The 18,577-nt window shown below is 62.6% G+C and overlaps 3 protein-coding genes across 8 annotated transcripts; 1 reads left to right on the top strand and 2 right to left on the bottom strand.

Moving 5' to 3' along the window:
- Positions 1–128: 128 nt before the first annotated feature.
- On the bottom strand, positions 129–4,909 carry SNRPA (small nuclear ribonucleoprotein polypeptide A). Of its 2 annotated transcripts, none has more exons than XM_074277562.1 (7): positions 4,822–4,909; positions 3,465–3,560; positions 3,189–3,361; positions 1,403–1,579; positions 1,116–1,289; positions 901–989; positions 129–526 (listed from the first exon to the last, which is right to left on the bottom strand). In XM_074277562.1, exons 2-7 carry the CDS (start codon positions 3,535–3,537, stop codon positions 367–369), a joined length of 846 nt encoding a protein of 281 aa, XP_074133663.1. In that variant the 5' UTR covers positions 3,538–3,560; positions 4,822–4,909; the 3' UTR covers positions 129–366. The 2 variants fall into 2 exon arrangements, with proteins under 2 accessions (XP_074133663.1, XP_074133664.1); XM_074277563.1 differs by lacking the exon at positions 4,822–4,909 and adding an exon at positions 3,947–4,225 and having other exon boundaries at positions 3,465–3,909.
- Positions 4,550–9,368, top strand: ACTMAP (actin maturation protease). 5 transcript variants are annotated; one of them, XM_074277556.1, is made up of 7 exons: positions 5,150–5,730; positions 6,572–6,939; positions 7,200–7,268; positions 8,005–8,129; positions 8,203–8,332; positions 8,423–8,493; positions 8,832–9,368. In XM_074277556.1, exons 2-7 carry the CDS (start codon positions 6,572–6,574, stop codon positions 9,143–9,145), a joined length of 1,077 nt encoding a protein of 358 aa, XP_074133657.1. In that variant the 5' UTR covers positions 5,150–5,730; the 3' UTR covers positions 9,146–9,368. The 5 variants fall into 5 exon arrangements, with proteins under 5 accessions (XP_074133660.1, XP_074133659.1, XP_074133658.1 ...); XM_074277559.1 differs by lacking the exons at positions 5,150–5,730; positions 6,572–6,939 and adding an exon at positions 4,550–5,084; XM_074277558.1 differs by lacking the exon at positions 6,572–6,939 and having other exon boundaries at positions 5,110–5,210.
- Positions 9,369–9,455: 87 nt separating this feature from the next.
- ITPKC (inositol-trisphosphate 3-kinase C) lies at positions 9,456–18,407 on the bottom strand. The gene is made up of 7 exons (XM_074277544.1): positions 15,385–18,407; positions 13,798–13,897; positions 13,388–13,601; positions 12,992–13,196; positions 12,433–12,534; positions 12,073–12,144; positions 9,456–10,655 (listed from the first exon to the last, which is right to left on the bottom strand). The coding sequence occupies exons 1-7, from the start codon at positions 17,605–17,607 to the stop codon at positions 10,452–10,454; spliced, it is 3,120 nt and encodes a 1,039-aa protein (XP_074133645.1). The 5' UTR covers positions 17,608–18,407; the 3' UTR covers positions 9,456–10,451.
- Between the last annotated feature and the right edge of the window lie 170 nt (positions 18,408–18,577).

Genomic DNA, 18,577 nt, shown 5'->3' with positions numbered 1-18,577 from the left:
ATCAGAGGCCTGGCAGGGGTCACGGCATTCTACAGCCCAGGCCCTCCTTGAACCCATCTGGGAGGAGAGTGAGTGCCTACTAAGCCCAGCTGCCCAGGGGACCGCAGGGAGAGAGGAGGGCCACACGGTGAAAACCAAGGCTTGCATATCTTTTATTTTGCCCCACAGCTCCAGGTGCAATGTCTGTAGGGCAGACTCTGGGTACAATGCTGAGGCACATGCACGCAGGGCAGGCACACTCACGCACAGGGGGAGGAGGGAGAAGGGACTTACCTTCAGGGGACGACAGCCCCGAGCAGAAGAGCAGGGGGAGAGTCACCCTGGAAGGAAAGAAGGGGGAAGGGGGGGCCGGGAGAAGGGGTGGGGCTACTTCTTGGCAAAAGAGATCTTCATGGCGTTGTTCTGGGTGATCTTGAAGCCCTGCAGGGCGTCTCGGGCAGCCCCAGCCTGCACCTCATTGTCAAACTCCACGAAAGCGATGTCGTGGCGCCCAGGGACCAAGCGCACCTCCTTGAAGCCAGGAAACCTGGGGGGAGCAAGGGCTCTCAGATGAAAGGTCCCAGGGGGGAAGCTCCAATCCCCCACTTCTTACACAGGGGAAATGGCAGCCCACCGAGCCGGGCTTCAGACCCTCGGCCTCCACCTCCACTTGAAATCATGGAGATGATAGCTGCCGACCCAGGCCCCCAGGGATCCCATGACCTGTCCAGAGACAAGGCCACGAACCCACGTTCGGCCCAGGGAGGGCAGGGGGACCTACCCAACATCCCGTGTTGTCCAAGGCCCAGCTGTGGCTGAGCTTGAAGAGGGGAAGGGGCTGCTCCAGAGATGGGGATGACGGTCTGTACTGGCCTCAGAACCCCTGACCCCAGCTGTCCCAGGCCCGTCCCCAAGACTTACTGATTGAAGAGCATAGACAGCATAAGCTCGTTGGTCTCCTCTGGCAGGTTAGTGAGGAACAGGATATGGTTGGGCGGGTTTTCTGACAGCTATGGAGCAGGAAAGAGCCGGTGTTGAGGGGAGATCCCAGGCTGGACCTCGGCCAAGGCCAGGCCCCCTCCATCCCACCCCCAGCCACATCCCCGGCAGAGCCAAAGGAACCAAGCTTGGCTCACCGGCTGGGCAGGCGGCATCTGTCCAGGCATCATCTGCTGTGGGGGCATGGCGCCAGGTGGAATCTGCCCAGGGGCCAGGCCGGGTGGGGGGATCATCCCGGGAGGGGGCATATACGGCGGCTGCCCTGGAAGATGGTGCATGATACGCGGGGCCTGGGTCATGGGTGGCATACCCTTGGGAAAAGAAACAAAGGATCAGAGACAAGGACAGGAGGCGATCGGAGTGAAAGGGGACGTGCAGTGAGGAGGCCACGGGGACCGCCAATCAGGGAGGCCGGGACACTCACCGGGACAGGCTGGACAGCAGCCACAACAGGGGCCGCCGCCCCCCCAGGAACAGCCTTCTTGACCGCAGGGGTTTCTTGGCCTTTGGGCTTTCTCTTCTCCCGCTTCCGGTCACGCTCTACGTAGGTGCCCTTCATCTTAGCAATTATGTCGGAGTCTGACTTGGCATACTGGATTCTCTGAATCACCCAGAAAGATGTGTGGGCAAAGGGCTCCCTCTCCACACCCTCCCCGGCGGGGCCACGCACTTTCGGAGGGGAGGGCCCACCAGACCCAATGCAAGCCCACCCTTTTCACAGAAGAGGGCCTAATGTCCAGAGAGGCACTCAGTACTCAGGACCAAGGACTAGAAACCAAGTCCGCTGATCCAACTTTAGCCTGACTTTCAGACAGAACCCAGAGCCTCTCCTCTCAAAATGAGAAGAACTAGCGACCCCAACTAGCCGGGACTAAGGTGAGCTCTTCCTCTACAGATAACGAGATGCCCGTCATCTGTCCCGAGCAAAACTAACAAGATGTGGTCAAGTGACCGGCATTTATCAAGCACCTACTGTGTGCCCGAAGGACTTTGTGAATATGTTCTCAGAGTCCTCACGACTCTGGGAGGAGGGGGCTAGGATCATCCCTACATTACAGCAGAGGCAACTGAGACACACAGTGATAAAGTGACCTGCCCAGGGTTACACAGCTGAGGATATCTTGAGTCTAGATTTGAACTCAGGACATCTTCATGGGTACAGCCCCTGTGCCCCCAGCTATTCTCCTCTTTATCCTGCAGGATGCAAGCTCCCTGAGAGAGACAATCTTTGCATTCCCTAGACACATAGTAGGTGTTTACAAAACGTTAGCTGAGCAGGTGGTTCAGTTATTCCCATTTCATGGAAGACACTGGCTCCCAGAGCACCTGGCCACAGGGCGGGACAGCTAGAAAACAAGTGGGCAGGAGCTCAGATCTGACAGGACTTCTGGAAGGGCTCTGGGACGCAGGGAGATCCTGGGCTGAGGAGGGATGGGACGGCCACTTCCCCCCACGATGACCCGAAGGCCCCAAGGCTGGCCAGCCCACCCTCAGGGGTGCAGCAATTCTCCCACTGGCTGCTAAGGCCTGGTGCCAGGGCCCAGAGTCAAACCCTGCCTCTGTTTACCAGCCGGGTGACCTCACGGGCTCCAGTCCCCTCCGTAAGAGAACTGGAGGAGATTCCTTTAAGGGCCCTGCCCGCCTTGGGGCTGGGGACCAGTGAAATTTGGGTCCAGGGTACACAGCAACCCCTTCTCCGCGCCCTGCGGAAATCCCTCAGCGCTCCAACACCCTCGATGCAGGAGCCGGCGCGCCGAGCCGTGGGATCTCTGCGCTCTCCCAGACAGCATTCCGGAGCTGCGCCAGAGATCTTGGGCAAGTCTGCCCGGGCAACTCCCTGCGCAAAAGCCTTTAGGGCCGAGGGGTCACCACGGAATCCCCACACGAGCCAGGTTAAAGGAGAATTGAGGTTTTCTGGGTGGGAGGTGTTCAACAGCCCATTTTGATGGGCCCCCACCGGCTTTCGGCTAAACTCCCTTCCTCAGAAGGCAGGCTCCCCAAGGAGAGGCTGACTCGGCCTTCCCGTCCTCCAGCCGCGCTTTGCCCACAGGAGGAGTTTCGTCAGATGCCTTTTCGTTCACTCGTTTGTAAGCAGAGACGCCTGTGCCCCACGTCCCCCACAGCGTGTTACCATCGGGCCCTCGCCAGCCCCTGCCCGCCCCATCTCCACCTCTAGCCCCTGGCCCACGGGTGGGTCTCAGAATCCTAACCATGGGCTTGTCGTAGAAGGGAAAACCCTGCATGGATCGGAGGGCGTTGGTGGCGCTGCTGATTTCCTTGAAGATGACAAAAGCCTGGCCCCTCATCTTCAGGCTCCTCGAGACCAGGATGTCCAGAATCTGGCCGAACTGGGAGAAGATGGCATAGAGGGACTTCTTCAATTCTGGGGAAAGAAGGCGCGAGAGGGCGGTCAGGCCGAGCCGAGGCCCCGGCTGGGACAGGCTGCCCGAGGAGGGGGAGGGGGGCAGAAGGGCCTCCGGACTCACCGTCCTTCTTGATCTTCTCGTTCAGGTTATTGATGTAAATGGTGTGATTGGGGCGCGACTCCGGCACTGCCATGGTAGGAAAGTCTTGAATGTGGCCTGCAGGAACGCGGGGCTGGGTTAGGGGCTGGGGCCTCCTCGGGCCCTGCGTGCTCCAGGACCTCCAGGAAGAGCGGCCCCTGCCCCGAGGCCCTGCACGGGGAGCTCTTCAGAGCTGGCCCCACAACCTGCGCCCCCTTCTCGTCCTGCCCTCCAGACTCAAGCCGAGGACTCGGACCGCTCTGGACCCACTTCCCTGAACTTCCAGGGGGCAGCGGGCGGCGGCCCGGGCACGGTTATTTAGCAGCGAGGCGCTCCGAGTCTGCGTGCTCGCCAGAAGTGAAGCGTGCCCGGCCGCGCCTGCTCTCGGGCAGTGAGACCGAGGACCCCAGGGGAGGAAGGTCCCGGCCTGGGGGTCCCCAGGGGCCGCAGAGAAATGAAATTACTGGAGCAAGAGCAGCGCGGGAGCCGCCGATTGGCCCGGGGGAAGTTGCCGCCCCTAAGGCCTCTGGTCCCATCATCTCAACAGCCGGAGAGCAGAGGCTGCCCATGAGGAGCATCCACGGCCCGGGCCGCGGGCTCTCTGTTAGGGGGGCGTCAGGGGCAGCCAAGCTCCCGCCGTCAGAAGCCAAGGACCTGGGCAAAGGGCGCTGACCGGGGCAGCTGCTGGGGGGGAGGGGCGGGACAGCTCCGCCCCTGGCGCCCCCCTTTCAGGGCCCGGCCTGGGGCTGGCTCTCAGTCACCCCCCCCACCCCGGGGGCGGCCAGATGGGAGAAAGGCCGCTAAGAAACAAAAGAACTCCAGGCACGAGGGGAACAGAGCAAAGTCTCGAGGCTTGGAGATGCAAGGGTTTGAAACGGGGGGGGGGGGGGGGGGGGGGGGGGAAAGGGGGGGCCGCGGCGGGCGGGGGGCGGGGCAGCGCGGCCCCGAGCCCGGGACCTGCCTCCGGGCAGGGGGAGGGGGGCCGAACCCAGACCACGGGCGGGGGCCCACGGCCCAGTGCCCCAGGCCCGCAGGCGGGGCTCCGGCCACCAGACGCCGGCAGCTCCCCCGGGTCCCCAGCGAGCGGCGGGAAGAGGCGGAAAGCGAGGGGGAGGGCACCGGCGGGCCCAGGCCACGTGTCCGAAGCCGGACCCGGCGCGCCGCCATTGGTGCACGCTCGCGAAGCCCCGCCCTCTCCCCGGGGACGGGAACCCTTAGGTGGGAGCCGGCAAGGAAGGGCGGGAGAGCTAGGAGAGGCGTCCCTGAGAAGGGATCCGAGCACCGGAGGCCGGGCGCGCCGCCGCCGGCCCAATGACGGCCATCCGCGGGGAATACTCACTAATGGCGCACGTCCGCGAGTGCTACCGGCGACTCTCTGGAGGTTCCTTCCTCCGCGGGGCTCGGCAGCGCCAGGCTCCGCCCCCTCCATTAGGAGAACCAATCCGGATGCTTGACGCCTGAACGTCCGACCAATCAGAGATCGCCCCACCTCACAAGCGCACCTTTGCCAATCAGAATGCAACTTTGGCTCCCGCTTCGTCTTGGAATGGACGAGAAGAGAAGGGGAATGTCTCCTAGTTTCATTTCTTCTCCACGCCTTACGTAAGCAGTGCGTCCCCTATTACGGACGCCTATGACATGTGACCTCACTGGGGAGGGGATGGACGCTGAAGAGGAAAAGGGACAGTATCTGTCACGTGGTTCGGCGGCGGCCGCCATCTTGAGAAGGTGGAGGTTCGGGGGCGTGGGCGGGAGCCTGGAAACTTCGACCTGGATATCCTTCTCTCCGCCCCACGTCCCGCTTCCTGCCCTTTGGGCCCTTCAGCTCATGTGCTTTCCTGACCCTTGACCTTTCCTGGCTCCTTGACTGGAGTCACCTTGACCTTTGGCCTCTAACTTCTCTGTTGCTTCCTAGGCCAGCTGCACTCTCCCCAGACCTGATCTTCTTTCCCAGAAGTCACTGTCCCCAGACCTGTTCTTGGCTCTGCCCCTGAAACTCGCACTTTAATTCTCCCGTGCCCGCCCATCCCCCATTCCCTTGCCAAGCTCAGAGACTGATCCCAGCCCCCAGAATGAGCGCCCCGGGGTGCCCCGTGCCCCCTCCCCTGCCCCCCGCCCTCCCCGCCGCGCCCCCCCACGTCTTCGGCCTGGAAAAAAGCCGCCTGCTGCAGGAGGCCCTGGCCAGCTCCGGAGGGGGGCCGGGGGCCCGGGACGATGTCCGGCGGCTCCTGATGCACAGCAAGGACCGGTAGGCTCCATGTCCCCCAGTCTGGCACTGACCTCCTGCCTCTGAGGCCGCCCACCCCCTGAGTCTGAGGCAGCCAGGCTGGAGGGGGTCCCCAGAGCCCCTGTGCGCATGGGGGCAGCCTCAGAACCCCAGATAGGGGGCGGCACAGTGGGGGCATCCCCCAGAGTCTCTGGGCAGATGGGGAGCACAGCGGGGAGTCATCCCCCAGAGCCTCTGGGCAGATGGGGAGCACAGCGGGGAGTCATCCCCCAGAGCCCCTGGGCAGATGGGGAGCACAGCGGGGAGTCATCCCCCAGAGCCCCTGGGCAGATGGGGAGCACAGCGAGGAGTCATCCCCCAGAGCCCCTGGGCAGATGGGGAGCACAGCGGGGAGTCATCCCCCAGAGCCCCTGGGCAGATGGGGAGCACAGCGGGGAGTCATCCCCCAGAGCCTCTGGGCAGATGGGGAGCACAGCGGGGAGTCATCCCCCAGAGCCTCTGGGCAGATGGGGAGCACAGCGGGGAGTCATCCCCCAGAGCCCCTGTGCGCATGGGGGCATCCCCCAGAGCCTCTGGGCAGATGGGGAGCACAGCAGGGAGTCATCCCCCAGCAGGGGGCATCTTCTAGAACCTCTGTGCAGATAGAGGGGCATCCTCAGAACCGCAGATAGGGGGCGGCACAGCGGGGAGTCATCCCCCAGAGCCTCTGGGCAGATGGCACAAGTGGGGGCAGCAGAGCAGGGAGCACCCCCAGAGTTTCTGGGTAGTGTGGGAAGCTCCCCCACACTTCAAGTCTTTAACCGCTCCTGTGCAAGTTCTTGTGATACGTTTAGTGACCAATAATCCATTTCTTCATTTACAGATGGGGAAACTGAGTCAGAGATCAGGAAGGTTTTGTCCAGGGTCTTGCAGCCAGGAAGGGGCAGAGCTCGGTGGGGACCGGGGGCTCCTGCCTCCCTTTGTCCCAGATGTTCAGCGTCCACATGACCTCGGCTTTCTCGTCCATGTAATGAAGAGCTTGAGCCAGAGGACCCCTAGTCTAGAGGGCGGCCTGTGGGCTCGGGCCAGGCCCCTGCTCCTACCTGCTCAGGCAGACTTGTGGTACACGGTGTCGGGAAGACCCGAGTTCAGATGTCTCCTCGGATACTCCCTGGCTGTGGGGCCCCGGGCACATCCCTTCACCTCAGCCTGCCTCAGTTTCCTCAACTGCCAAATGGGGACAATGGTGAGGTAACGATCACTGCCCCTTGCCTGGTACGAGCCTCTGCCCTCTGGGACCGGGCTGACCCCGGGGGCCCCCGAGAAGTCTGAGAGCCCGGCCCGCTCTCTGCCGCCTCCTATGTGTATGTAGGAGTGAGTAGAGGTGCCACCGGAGGCCATTGAGTCCCACCCCGCGTTGTTTGCGAGATGAGGACTCTGAAAGAGCGGGGGGAGGCCCCCGGGCCCAGGCCGGCCGGCTCCTGAGAGCTCCGGGCAATGTCTTCCTCCAGGTTCCGGGGTGACTTGAAGTGGATTCTCTTCTGTGCGGACGTGCCCTCTCTCATCCAGGAAGGCCCCCAGTAGGTAGCCCTTGAGCCCTCCCTGCCTCTCAGACTCCCGGGACGGGGGAGGGAGGGGTCCTCAGAGAAGGCCCGTGCATAGGGAGCAGTGAGATGGGGGGGGTCCTCAGAGAAGGCCCGCCCCGAGATGGGCTGTGGCATAGGGAGCAGTGAGATGGGGGGGGTCCTCAGCCTGGCCAGAGGAGGGGGCTTGCCTCGGACCCCGCAGTGCCCGGCCTGGGCCTGGCTCCCTCTGTGAGCACCCTCGCTCCTCTCCGGGTTCCCTTGAGGACGGGACAGGACGACGTCAGGATGCACAGAGCAGCAGCAGCCTCCAGGCACCCACGGGCCAAGCCCGGCCGTGTAAACGTTAGCCGAGGACGTGGGCAGGGGCCTGGTAGGACCCCAGTGCGGGTACCTGCCCTGGAAGGAACCCCGGGGCTGCTGGGATCCCCGCTCAGGCTCTCGGTCATTCACCCATAACATGAAGGCTTTGGATTAGTCCCTCCCGGCTCCAGGGAGGGTCCGGACGCAGGGGGCCAGCCCGCACCACCAGGGTTTCGGCCCCCTCGGCCTGGCAGGGGGAACCCCCACTCCGCCGGGGCTGTCTCCCGGAGGATTCTCCTTGGTGTCTTCACATGTCCACATGGAACTCCCTTTCCCTTCCCGTCCTGGGCCGGCCCCCCTCCCCCCCGCTCCTCCCATGCCCACCATGAAGGGCTGGCGTGAGGCTGGAAGGCCCTCCCTCCCCTCCCAGGTGTGGCCTGGTGGCGCTGTGGATGGCGGGCTCTCTGCTGGCGCTCCCCCAGGACGTCTCCTTGGAGAGGATCGTGGCCGTGGCTCGGGAGAGGGGGTACACCGCTCACGGAGAGATGTTCTCAGGTTGGTGGAAGCCGAGGGGGGAGGGGAGGGCCGGGTCTGCCCACGGCTGACCCCCTGCCCGTCTTTGCTGCAGCCGCCAGCATGGCGAGGCTGGCCGAGGAGGTCTTCGGGTGCCAGGTGGAGCTGCTGGCCGGTGGCCTCGGGGAGCCCAACCAAAGCCGCGTCCTGCGGCACCTCATCTCCGGCCGCCCGCTGCTGGTCCCGTATCCTTCATGTGCCAGGCATCCTCATTCAGGGGCCCCGGGGTGGTCCTCCCTGCCCTGCCCTCTTTGGCCTTGACTGCCCCTGCCCAGCTACGACGAGGACTTCAATCACGAGCCCTGCAAGAAGAGTGGGCACAAGGCCCACTGGGCCGTGGGTGCAGGTAACGGGGGCGGATGAGGGTCTCGGCCCGAGCTCTGCTGCTTTCAGGGGGCCCCCAGCGAGCAACTTTCCCCAGGACCTGCTGTGCTCGAGGCCCTGCAAAAAAGGCACCATGCAGAGGGCCCAGTGAGTGCAGGTCAACCCCCTCCTCAGAAAGGGCCTCCTGAGTAATGCGGGTGGTACCTCCTGTGTGCCAGGCACCCTGCTCAGCCTTACCCAGAATTGTTATGGCGTCCATTTTACTGATGGGGATACTGAGGCAGACAGAAAGCAAGGGAGAGGCTCACACAAGGAGGAAGGCCTGAGGCCGTGTCTGCAAAGCCCCCTGTCCCCCCACAGGTGTGCTGCTCGGGGTTCCCAGCCCGGCCCTGAGCCCAGATTATGAGGAGGACACGGAGCTGAAGGGCCTGTTCTACCCAGCCTCCGGCAAGCCCCCGCCACCCCTGCCAGACCCTCCGGAGGCCATCTACCTCCTCTGCAAGCAGGGCAAGAGCTGGCATTATCAGCTCTGGGATTACCAGCAGCTTTGTGAGAGCAATCTGCAGCTGGCGCAGCTGGCCCCGAGCAGGACCACCGACGGCAGGGTCTACGTGGTGCCCCCCGGAGGGGTGTTGGCCGGCCTCTGTGGCCAAGCCCTGCTGCTGCAGCCCTAGTGCTTGGGCCTGCCCCACAGGGGGGTGACGCCGGGGCCTGAGGGAGACGGAGGGGCCGACAGCCACGGAAGTGGCCAAGTGAGGAACATGGGACCTGGAGGCCCAAAGGCTGGGTCCTTGTCCCGGAGCTTCTGGGCCACAACTACTTGTCAGGGACCTTCTGTACAGTGGGGTGGACTGTCGGGGCAGAAGGGCTCATAAATGGCGGTGCTGCTGTGAGGAACATCCTGGGTCATTCTTCCCCCTTCAGCGCTCAATGTCTTGAAGCTGCCCCATGAAGGGGGCTCTCCAAAACTCAACTCACCAGAGCTTGTGGAAAAATCACCAGGCTTTATTTCAGGGAGTATCGAGGCCCCCGCCCCATCCCCTCCCTCCCAGTATCAGCCCACCCCTCTTTATAAATAAGTAGAAAGAGCATACCCCTGTTCTCCCTCCCTCCCCTGCCCCCCCGGGCCAGGAAGGAGCTTCATTAAGGCTAGAACTTGGGGGGCAGCCAACATGTAGTGAAAAAACAGTGCTGGGAAGTTGGGGTCTGGCCTAGAACCCCAACTCCGCACTTTCCATTTCTCCAGAAGGAAAACGTGAGGGGCTAGTTGTAAATGCAGGCCCCTCCCCAACTCCTTGGGGAGCAGGAAAACGAATAAGGGCCAGGGTTTTCTCCCTCGCCCTCAGGTACACGGATGGCCTAGTCTTTGGTTCTTGGGCTCCAGGGTTGGCCACCAGCAAGCCTCAATGCAGGCGGAAGGCCGAGAGGCCGGCCCAGAGCCTCTGGCAGAGGCAATGATGGTCACAGCAAATGGGGAGGGCAGAGAACAGCCAGCCCCTTCAGCCTCCTTCCCTCAATCCAAGCTAGGAAGCAGAGGCCTCTGGGAGGAAGAATAGGATCAAGAAGGCTTCTCCCCTCCCCCAAGCCTGACCAAAGCAGGGCCAGGTATAGGGGACCCCTTCACTAAGAGTAGGAGTCACAGTGTTAGCTGGGGGCCAGGCTCCTCATTCCCCCAAAACTGGTGCTGGTATTGGGGTGAAAGGCCTCTCGGAGGGAGAGCCTTCTCGCCCACAGGTCACCGGCGGCACAGCAAGCAAGCGTGGTACCAGATTCCGAAGCTGGAGGAGCAGTGCCCAGCAGCCAGCTCCCCCTCCTTTGTGTTCCCTCCCTTGGGTCCCCCTCCTTGGAGCCAAAGGGGTCAGTGGGCACAGACTTCTTGTTTCAATTGCCACCCCCCTGCCACCTGTAATACCCAAAAATAAATAAATCCCAGGGTGGGAGTGAAGGTCCCCCCCCCCCAGTCAGTCCTGCCCTGGGGGCTCAGTTCCGGGCCAGGCTGTCCAGAAGCTCGATGACGTTGTCCAGACCCCACAGGTAACCATCCTCACGATTGCCCTCTTCCCAGGGCAGCCGGTGGCTGAGGGTCTGGGGTGGCGGCAGAGGGACAGTTTTGCCGAAGTCGATCATCCAGACCTTAGCCAGACCGCTCTGGTCATGGACAAAGAGAAGTGAGCTGCCCACCACCTGGGGAAAAAGAGAAGGCTGAGTCAGGGAGACTGAGAGTGGGAGGGGGGGAGGAAGGGGAGGCCCCTCCCCTGGGTCAGGAGAGTGGCAGAGGTCAGGGAGCAGAGGCCAAGAGTGCACCAGAATGGGAAATGGGAGGCTCAGGTGAGCAGACAGTGCAATAGAATGAGGAAACAGGTGAGCAGACACAGTGTAACAAAATAAGGAAAGGACAGTGCAACAGAATGAGGAAACAGAGGCCCAGCTGAGCAGACAATGCAACAGAATGGGGAAACAGAGGCCCAGGTGAGCAGACAAGGCAACAGAATAAGGAACATGGAGGCCCAGGTGAACAGACAAGACAACAGAATGGGGAAACAGAGGCCCAGGTGAGCAGACAAGGCAACAGAATAAGGAACATGGAGGCCCAGGTGAACAGACAAGGCAACAGAATGGGGAAACAGAGGCCCAGGTGAGCAGACAAAGGCAACAGAATAAGGAACATGGAGGCCCAGGTGAACAGACAAGGCAACAGAATGGGGAAACTGGAGGCCCAGGTGAACAGACAGTGTAACAGAATGGGGAAACAGAGGCCCAGGTGAGCAGACAAGGCAACAGAATAAGGAACATGGAGGCCCAGGTGAACAGACAAGACAACAGAATGGGGAAACAGAGGCCCAGGTGAGCAGACAAGGCAACAGAATAAGGAACATGGAGGCCCAGGTGAACAGACAAGGCAACAGAATGGGGAAACAGAGGCCCAGGTGAGCAGACAAGGCAACAGAATAAGGAACATGGAGGCCCAGGTGAACAGACAAGGCAACAGAATGGGGAAACTGGAGGCCCAGGTGAACAGACAGTGTAACAGAATGGGGAAACAGAGGCCCAGGTGAGCAGACAAGGCAACAGAATAAGGAACATGGAGGCCCAGGTGAACAGACAAGACAACAGAATGGGGAAACAGAGGCCCAGGTGAGCAGACAAGGCAACAGAATAAGGAACATGGAGGCCCAGGTGAACAGACAAGGCAACAGAATGGGGAAACAGAGGCCCAGGTGAGCAGACAAGGCAACAGAATAAGGAACATGGAGGCCCAGGTGAACAGACAAGGCAACAGAATGGGGAAACTGGAGGCCCAGGTGAACAGACAGTGTAACAGAATGGGGAAACAGAGGCCCAGGTGAGCAGACAAGGCAACAGAATAAGGAACATGGAGGCCCACGTGAACAGACAATGCAACACAATGGGGAAACTGGAGGCCCAGGTGAACAGACAGTGTAACAGAATGGGGAAACAGGTGAGCAGACCTCTTTCCCAAGCCCTGTTGCACCCCAGTCTAGGAGAAAGCAGACCCTGTGCTAAGTGCCTCACGGGTGCCCTATTTGTGCCGAGGCTGTAAGGCAGCCCTACCCCAGCCCGGCACGGCTCCCCTGCTCACCTCATGAGTTCGGAAAAAGGGCGAGTTTTCCAGGGTTCCTCGAAGCTCTTGCAAGCGTTCCACATACTTCCTCTGTGGAGATGGGGGAGCTGTCAACTTCAAGACTTGGGGACGTGCCTCTGCCCCGCACTCCCCATGGAGTGAGCCTGGGCTCACTCCTGTTTCCCAAAGAAGGACCCCATCCAGTCGGGACCAAAGCTCTAGGACAGCCAGCTCATTTCACAGAGGAGGAAACTGAGGCTCACAAATGGGCCAGGGCAGCCAAATTCAATGAGCTAGAGGGTGAGAGACCTGGATTTGCACCAAGGACAGGGGTAGGGATTTGCAGTGGATGGGAAAGGGGGGGACACGTTTCCTCACCAGGAGGTTGCGGTCACCGTTCACGAAGTCCTCCAGGACGCGGGTGACCTGCTCCGCTCTCTGAGTCTTCTTGAAGTTGGTGTTGCAGGTGCCGTCTGCCTTCTGAGGGAGCACAGGGGCAGGCAGCAGGTCACTGACCGGCCCTCCCCCCACCCCCCAGGGTCCGAGGGTACGCCACCCCAGCAGCAGCTGCTGCACCCCTGCCAAGCCCTGGAGCTCATGGAAGCATGGGGGGGACGGTACGGGGCTAGCTGGCCTTTGAAAGGGATCCAAGCCCCACAAAAAAGGGAAGGACCCTCTTCCAGCCAGAGAAAAGGAAGCCATTACCATCCCTCAAACATCGTTATTCCTATTTCATTTTAAAGCTTGCCAAGTTTTTTATAATAGCCCTTTGAGAGATAACGCAAGTATAAGTTCCAATTATATAGATGAAACCCAGGCTCAGATTAAGCAGATGGCTGCAAGCTTGTAAGTGAAGGGGACCCCAGACCCCTCCAGGTGTGCCCTTCCCCCTTCAGTCACAGCTACCACCCCCACTCTCACCCAGAGGCCTCCTCACCTTGATGCCCTCGATCCGGAAGCCCAAAGTGGCCGTGGAGCTCACCGTCTCTCGCCACTGCATGTAGCGGGGCTTGGTGACGGCGCCCTGGGCGTGCTCCTCCGGGGTGGGAGCACTGGGGTCCACGGCCACCATCTTTTCATACATGTCCCGACGAGGTCGGGGACGCTCCCGGGCCTTTGCCAGCTCTTCCTCCAGGTAAGTCCTTGGGGGGAGAAGACAGAGGTGGGGCTTCAGGCAGCTCCAGCCTCCGCACCCCCCAATCCTTTCAGACCCAGTTCCCAGAACCAAGGAGAGTCAATGCCCCTTCAGATGCCCCTTGCGCTCCCCAGAGTCCCCCTCTGTGCCAGCTCCCCCCGTGCCTTCCTCAGTGCCTGGCACCCCACCAGAGCCCACCTGGTGCCCATCTTGCAGTCCATGATGGAAGGCGTGCTGAAGTCAGCCAGCAGGTCCTCCATCTGATTGAAGGCTTCTCCGTCCTGCTCCACCACCCCATAATAGGTAGGTACAAACGGGCGAAGGGCATCCTCCATCAGCTTCTCCAGGCTCCGCTGTTCACTCTCACAGAACCTTTTCAGGATCCGCCCATCTTCCCCAGCCTGGAAGTTTCCTGGAAGCAAAGTAGCAACTCTGAGAGGGGCAGAAACAGGGTAGGGCCCCCCACACACACGCCGCTGGGCATCCAGGCTGCCTCACTTCAGCTCCCGGCCTGCATTCCCCTTTCTATCCAGAGGGGACAAGGGACGGATGCTAGTCAGGGCCAGAGCAGCACCGTGCCCCACCCCCAGCCCAAACCTGGCCCGTACCCTTGTGTCCGGACAGCTGGACCCAGGGATAATGCGTCCGGAAGGACACCACAAAGGGCGCACAGTGCACGGCCGACTTCAGCTTCCTCCAGGACATGTTCTAACCGAGACAGAGAGCAGATGACCTTTAATGGGGGAAGGGGAAGGTGCTGGCGGGAGAGCTCCCCAGCCCAGAGAGATGGGCAGAAGGATCCATGAGAAGCCCCCTACCCCCGGGATCCCCATCTCCAGCCAAGTCAGCCCTTCTCAATAAGGATCATGGGAGGATGAGAAAATGGAGAGACACAAACAAAAGGAGAGGGTGAGGAAGATGGGGAGACAGGGGGAAAGCTTTGGAAATGAGAGCTGGGGATTATGGGGAATGATGCTAAAGGAAAGCCAGGTTTCTAGAATGCCCCCCCAAAAAAGCCCAAACTCTCATTCTGGGGACTGAGACGGGGGCACGAGGCTGGTGTCCAAATCCGGCCCTCCCTGGGCCAGCTTAAAGAGCAGTTTCTTGGGCTGTGTGAGTCGGGGGAGATTAGTGGGTGACATCCAAGTAGCTGGGGTGTGCTCTTGCAAAAGAAACAGGTGGCCAGAGGCCACAAGAACTCTGAGCTGGGACGCTGGGGACTTTCCTCACTGGCTCATGGACCATAGTGGGAGAGTCCCCATCCCCTCGGCCTCAGTCTTCCCGTCTCTAAATGAAAGGCCTGGGGCAGCTAAGGATAGAGCACCAGCCCTGAAGTCAGGAGGACCTGAAGTCAAATCTGGTCTCAGACACTTAACACTTCCTAGCTGTGTGACCCTGGGCGAGTCACTTAAAAAAATGGGGAAAAAAAAAAAAATGAAAGGTCTGGGGTGGACGAGGTCCTTCTGCCTTGGAGATGGGGGGAGAGACAAGTCTGGGAGGCCAAGAGCAAGGTAACATGCCAGGCTCCCATAGGCACCGAGCGGTCCAGGCCTGTAGAGTCATGTGGCTGTTTACGTGCCCCAGGCCCATCCACCTTCATGCCTAGACAGGAATCTGGCTGCCTTAGGAGTCCCTGCCCCAGTGGGGGAAGGGGTGTCTGGTGAAGCTCCTTCCCAGCATTCCCTCTGCTGGGAAGCCCACCCAGACGGGAGATGACCGGGGGCAGCCACAACTGGTGCTGCGCTCCCAAAGCCTGCTCTCTTGCCCCCAGTGCCAGATCAAAGGATTCCTGCTCTCTCACTCACCCACCCGGCCCATGGGCTTTCCAAACCAGCCTGGCGAGGGCTGGCGGGCCCTGACTCACCAGGGCCCCACCCCATGTTTTTGAGAGATGTGGGATGGGACAAGGATAAGAACAGGTTGAGCAAAGACCATCCTTCAGGGCTGGTGGGGGTCAGAGAGCAGATCAGGGTCGGTGGGGGTCAGAGGGTGGGCCAGGACTGGTGGGAATGAGGAAGCACAGACCAGGACCAGTGGGGGTCAGAGGCAGACCAGAGCCGGGGTCAGAAGGCAGACCAGGGCCAGTGGGGGTCAGAGGCAGACCAGGGCCAGTGGGGGTGCAGGAGGAAAATAAGAACATTGTGGGAAAGGGCATGAGGACCCCAGGGACAGTGGGGGGACGGGGCTCTATTCACCCTGGGACCCTCCTCAGCATCGCTGCCGCCTCCGCTGCCGATGACCACGTCGTCCTCGGACTCATCGAAGGATGAGGCAGATGACAGGCCTCCGCTGCCTCCAGGGCCCCTGGCTGGGGACCCCACGGGATGGGGCCAAGGGGCTTCCTGCTCCTGGCCCTGCGGTCCAGCCCCGGGCTCAGGGGTGATGATCACCCGTGGCACAGGCCCCTGGGGGCCTTCAGAGAGCAGGGTATGGCACCGCTCTTCAAGCAGAAGGAACTCCAGGGCCCCGCCGGGGCCCCCCAGCTTCAGCTGCCCTGGGGGGGGGTCGATGTCCAGAGCAGCCAGGGGCCCAGCTTGGACCAGCCTGGGTTCAAAGCCATCCCTGAAGTGTCTACAACCCCCAGGACTCTCTGGCCTTACTACAGGCCTATCTCTGAGCCCCCTGTCCAAGCCTTCCCCATCCAGCTGCCTCCCAGGGCCAGCATCTCCATCCCTTGGTCCCCAAAGGCCATCCTGCTCTGCGCCCAGTGGGACCTTGCCGTCCAGCTGCTCTAGCTGTGGCTCAGGTCCACATCTGTGAGGCTGGGCCCAGGCACTGGGGAGCTCTGCCCCGTCTCTGTCCAGCGGTCCTATGGGGACATCTTCATCCCGCTGTCCCCAGAAGCCAGCCCTCTCTGGCTCCAGGAAAGGACCGTCTCCAGTGGCCTGCTTCCCCAGAGGGCTCTCACGCTCTGGCTGGGGTACGGGACCGTCTGTGCCCGGACAGTCTGGCTGCCCCTGGACCATGTCACCATCCAGCCCCCCGGGCAGACCTCCCTCACTGTCTGCGCGGCTCCAGCAGTGCAGTGACCCTGCCTCCGATCTGTCTCTCTTGAGCCACCTGGGAGCAATCTGAACATCCAGCCTTCCCGCGAAACCCTCACCAGCTGGCCCAGGTACAAGGCCCGCTGCCCCATCCAGCTGTGCCCCGAGGCGGTCCCCCTCCAGGTCACCTCTGTCCGGCCAGCTTCGAAGGGCGTCTCTGCTCAGTGCCCCAGAGGCCCTCCTCTCTGGACCGAGCTGGGGGAAGGCTGCGTCCGACAGTGCTTCTGAGTGGTGTCTGTCCTGCAGTCCCCAGAGACCAGGCTCCTCTGGGTTCGGCTGGGAGGGCTCTTCGTCGGGCTGTCTGAGGAGGCCGACTCTCTCAGTCCCGGGCAGCCCCGGCGTGGAGCCGTGCTGGCCAGGGCCTTCAGTTTGATGGTGCTTTGTGGCTCCTTGTTCCCCAAGGCCAGCCTTCTCTGGCCTTACCATGGAGACGGCCGGGCCATGTCTCCCCTGGGGGCCGGCTCCCACCATCAGGCCCTGGGGGCTGCCTTTGTCCAGCCCGGCCTGGGCACTGCCTCCGTCACTCCATGCCCAGGGCCCCACTCTGCCAGCCATCCCCGGGGGGCCGGCTTTGTTTAGCTGATCCCCAGAGCCCTCTTGCTCTGGCCTTGTCCTGTGGTTGTCTCTGGAGGGCTCCCCCGGGGGGCGGTCTCCATCCTGCCTGGACTCAGAGCTTTCTCTGGCCTTCAGTTCCCAGGACGGAGCTCTGTCGGGCTGCCCCGGGGCCCCAGCTCCGAGCTGCCAAGTCCCGGAGGTGTCTCCCTGGTCCTGGGGCTCATCAGCTCTGCCCGGCTGGTCCCAGGACTCGTCAGCTCTGCCCGGCTGCCCCAGGGCCCCAGCTCTGACTAGATTACCTGGTGCCTCGGGGCCGTCCTGTGGGCCCTGGAGCCCGGCTCTGCCTGACCCATCTGAGGCCCCCCTGAGGCGCAGCAGAGGCCCAACACCCCCAGCAGTCCCGAGACCCCCGGCCACGGCAGAGACCAGCGGCCAGTTGGCCCCGGCGGTGTCCTGCGCCCCCCGGGGCTCGGTTCTGGCCGCCTCTTCTCGCGTCCCGGCGGTGTCCAGCATCCCCGCTTCCCCAGTCGCGTCAGGCGTCCCCGGGGCCCCGGCAGCGTCTCGGGGCCCAGCTCTGTCCAACGTCCCGTGGGGTCCTACGGTGTCCAGTGACCCTCGCGGCGCATCCCAGCCCCCGGTAGCGTCCAGCGTCCCCCGGGCCTCGGCGGAGTCCGGGGGATCCCCGGCGCTGTCCGGGGCCCTGGCGGCGTCCGGCCGATCCCGCGCCGGGAGCAGCCCGCCCCCCTCGGGCCCCGGGCCTCGGCTCCGCCGCCTCCTCGCCTCCGTGGCCGGCGGCGACCGGCAGGGACAACGTCTCATGCCCTCCCAAGGCCGCAGCTCTTGGCTCTGGCCGGCCCGGCTCGGCCCGGGATCCTCTTCGGGCCCCTTTAAAGCCGGGGGTGTGGCCGGCCTGGGCGCCGCGGTTCCGGGTTTCCCTCCCTCCGCAGCTGCCGCTTCCTTCCGGCCAGACCGCGGCGACCGAGGGGTTAACCGAGGCCACGCCCCCCGGCCCCGGCCCTCCCCGGGGAAGCCCTGGCCCCGCCCTGGGACGTGCGTGCGGTGACGCACCTAGGGGAGGGAATCCCTGGCCCCGCCTCCCGCCCTTCTGACCGAAACTCGCCTGGTCTCGTGAGCTTCTGACCCTGAGTCTCCTAAACATCCGGGGCGCGCCGGGGGCCAAGAGAGGCCAGCGCGCCCAGGCCCGCGTCAGTTCTCTTAGGATTTCTCAGCCCTGGCCCGGTCCCGATCTATACAAAGGGACCCCTCAGCCTCAGTCTCCTCCTCTGTAAAATGGAGCTAATAAGGGCGGCGAGCTCTCCCAGCGCGTGCGAACTGTTGCCGCCCTTGTGGGCGCGGATTCGGGGAGAACATCCTCCGTCTCCGCTCCGCGGCGGGCGCGCGCCTCTTGGCTCTCTTTAGTCCACTTGAGACCGCCCCAGAAATGTCCAGGACACCCTGGGTTGGGTTCCAAGCTCTTCATCCGGACCGAAAAACCTCTCAGCGCTCGGCGGCTGCTAACCGGCTTTTCCTTCGGTGTCGAGCAACTGGGGAAGCTAAAAAAGACTCTTTCCCCATAACCTAAGCATCCGCTTTAATCTAGACCCCGCGCGCCGCTTAACTCAGCTGTGGGATAAGAAGGCCCGCCCTCTCACGGTTATGGGGGGGAGGGGAGGGAGAACTCGGAGACATGTGTCATCCCGGGACTGTGGGACGGGACTGTGTGTGTCACGCGCGGCAGCGAATCAGCTTCAGCGCCTCGCGGGGGGGGGTGGGGGGGGTCACTAGGGCA

This window comes from Sminthopsis crassicaudata, chromosome X, assembly GCF_048593235.1.
Source record: "Sminthopsis crassicaudata isolate SCR6 chromosome X, ASM4859323v1, whole genome shotgun sequence".
NCBI lineage: Eukaryota > Metazoa > Chordata > Mammalia > Dasyuromorphia > Dasyuridae > Sminthopsis > Sminthopsis crassicaudata.
This window is presented reverse-complemented; position numbering and strand designations above follow the sequence as displayed.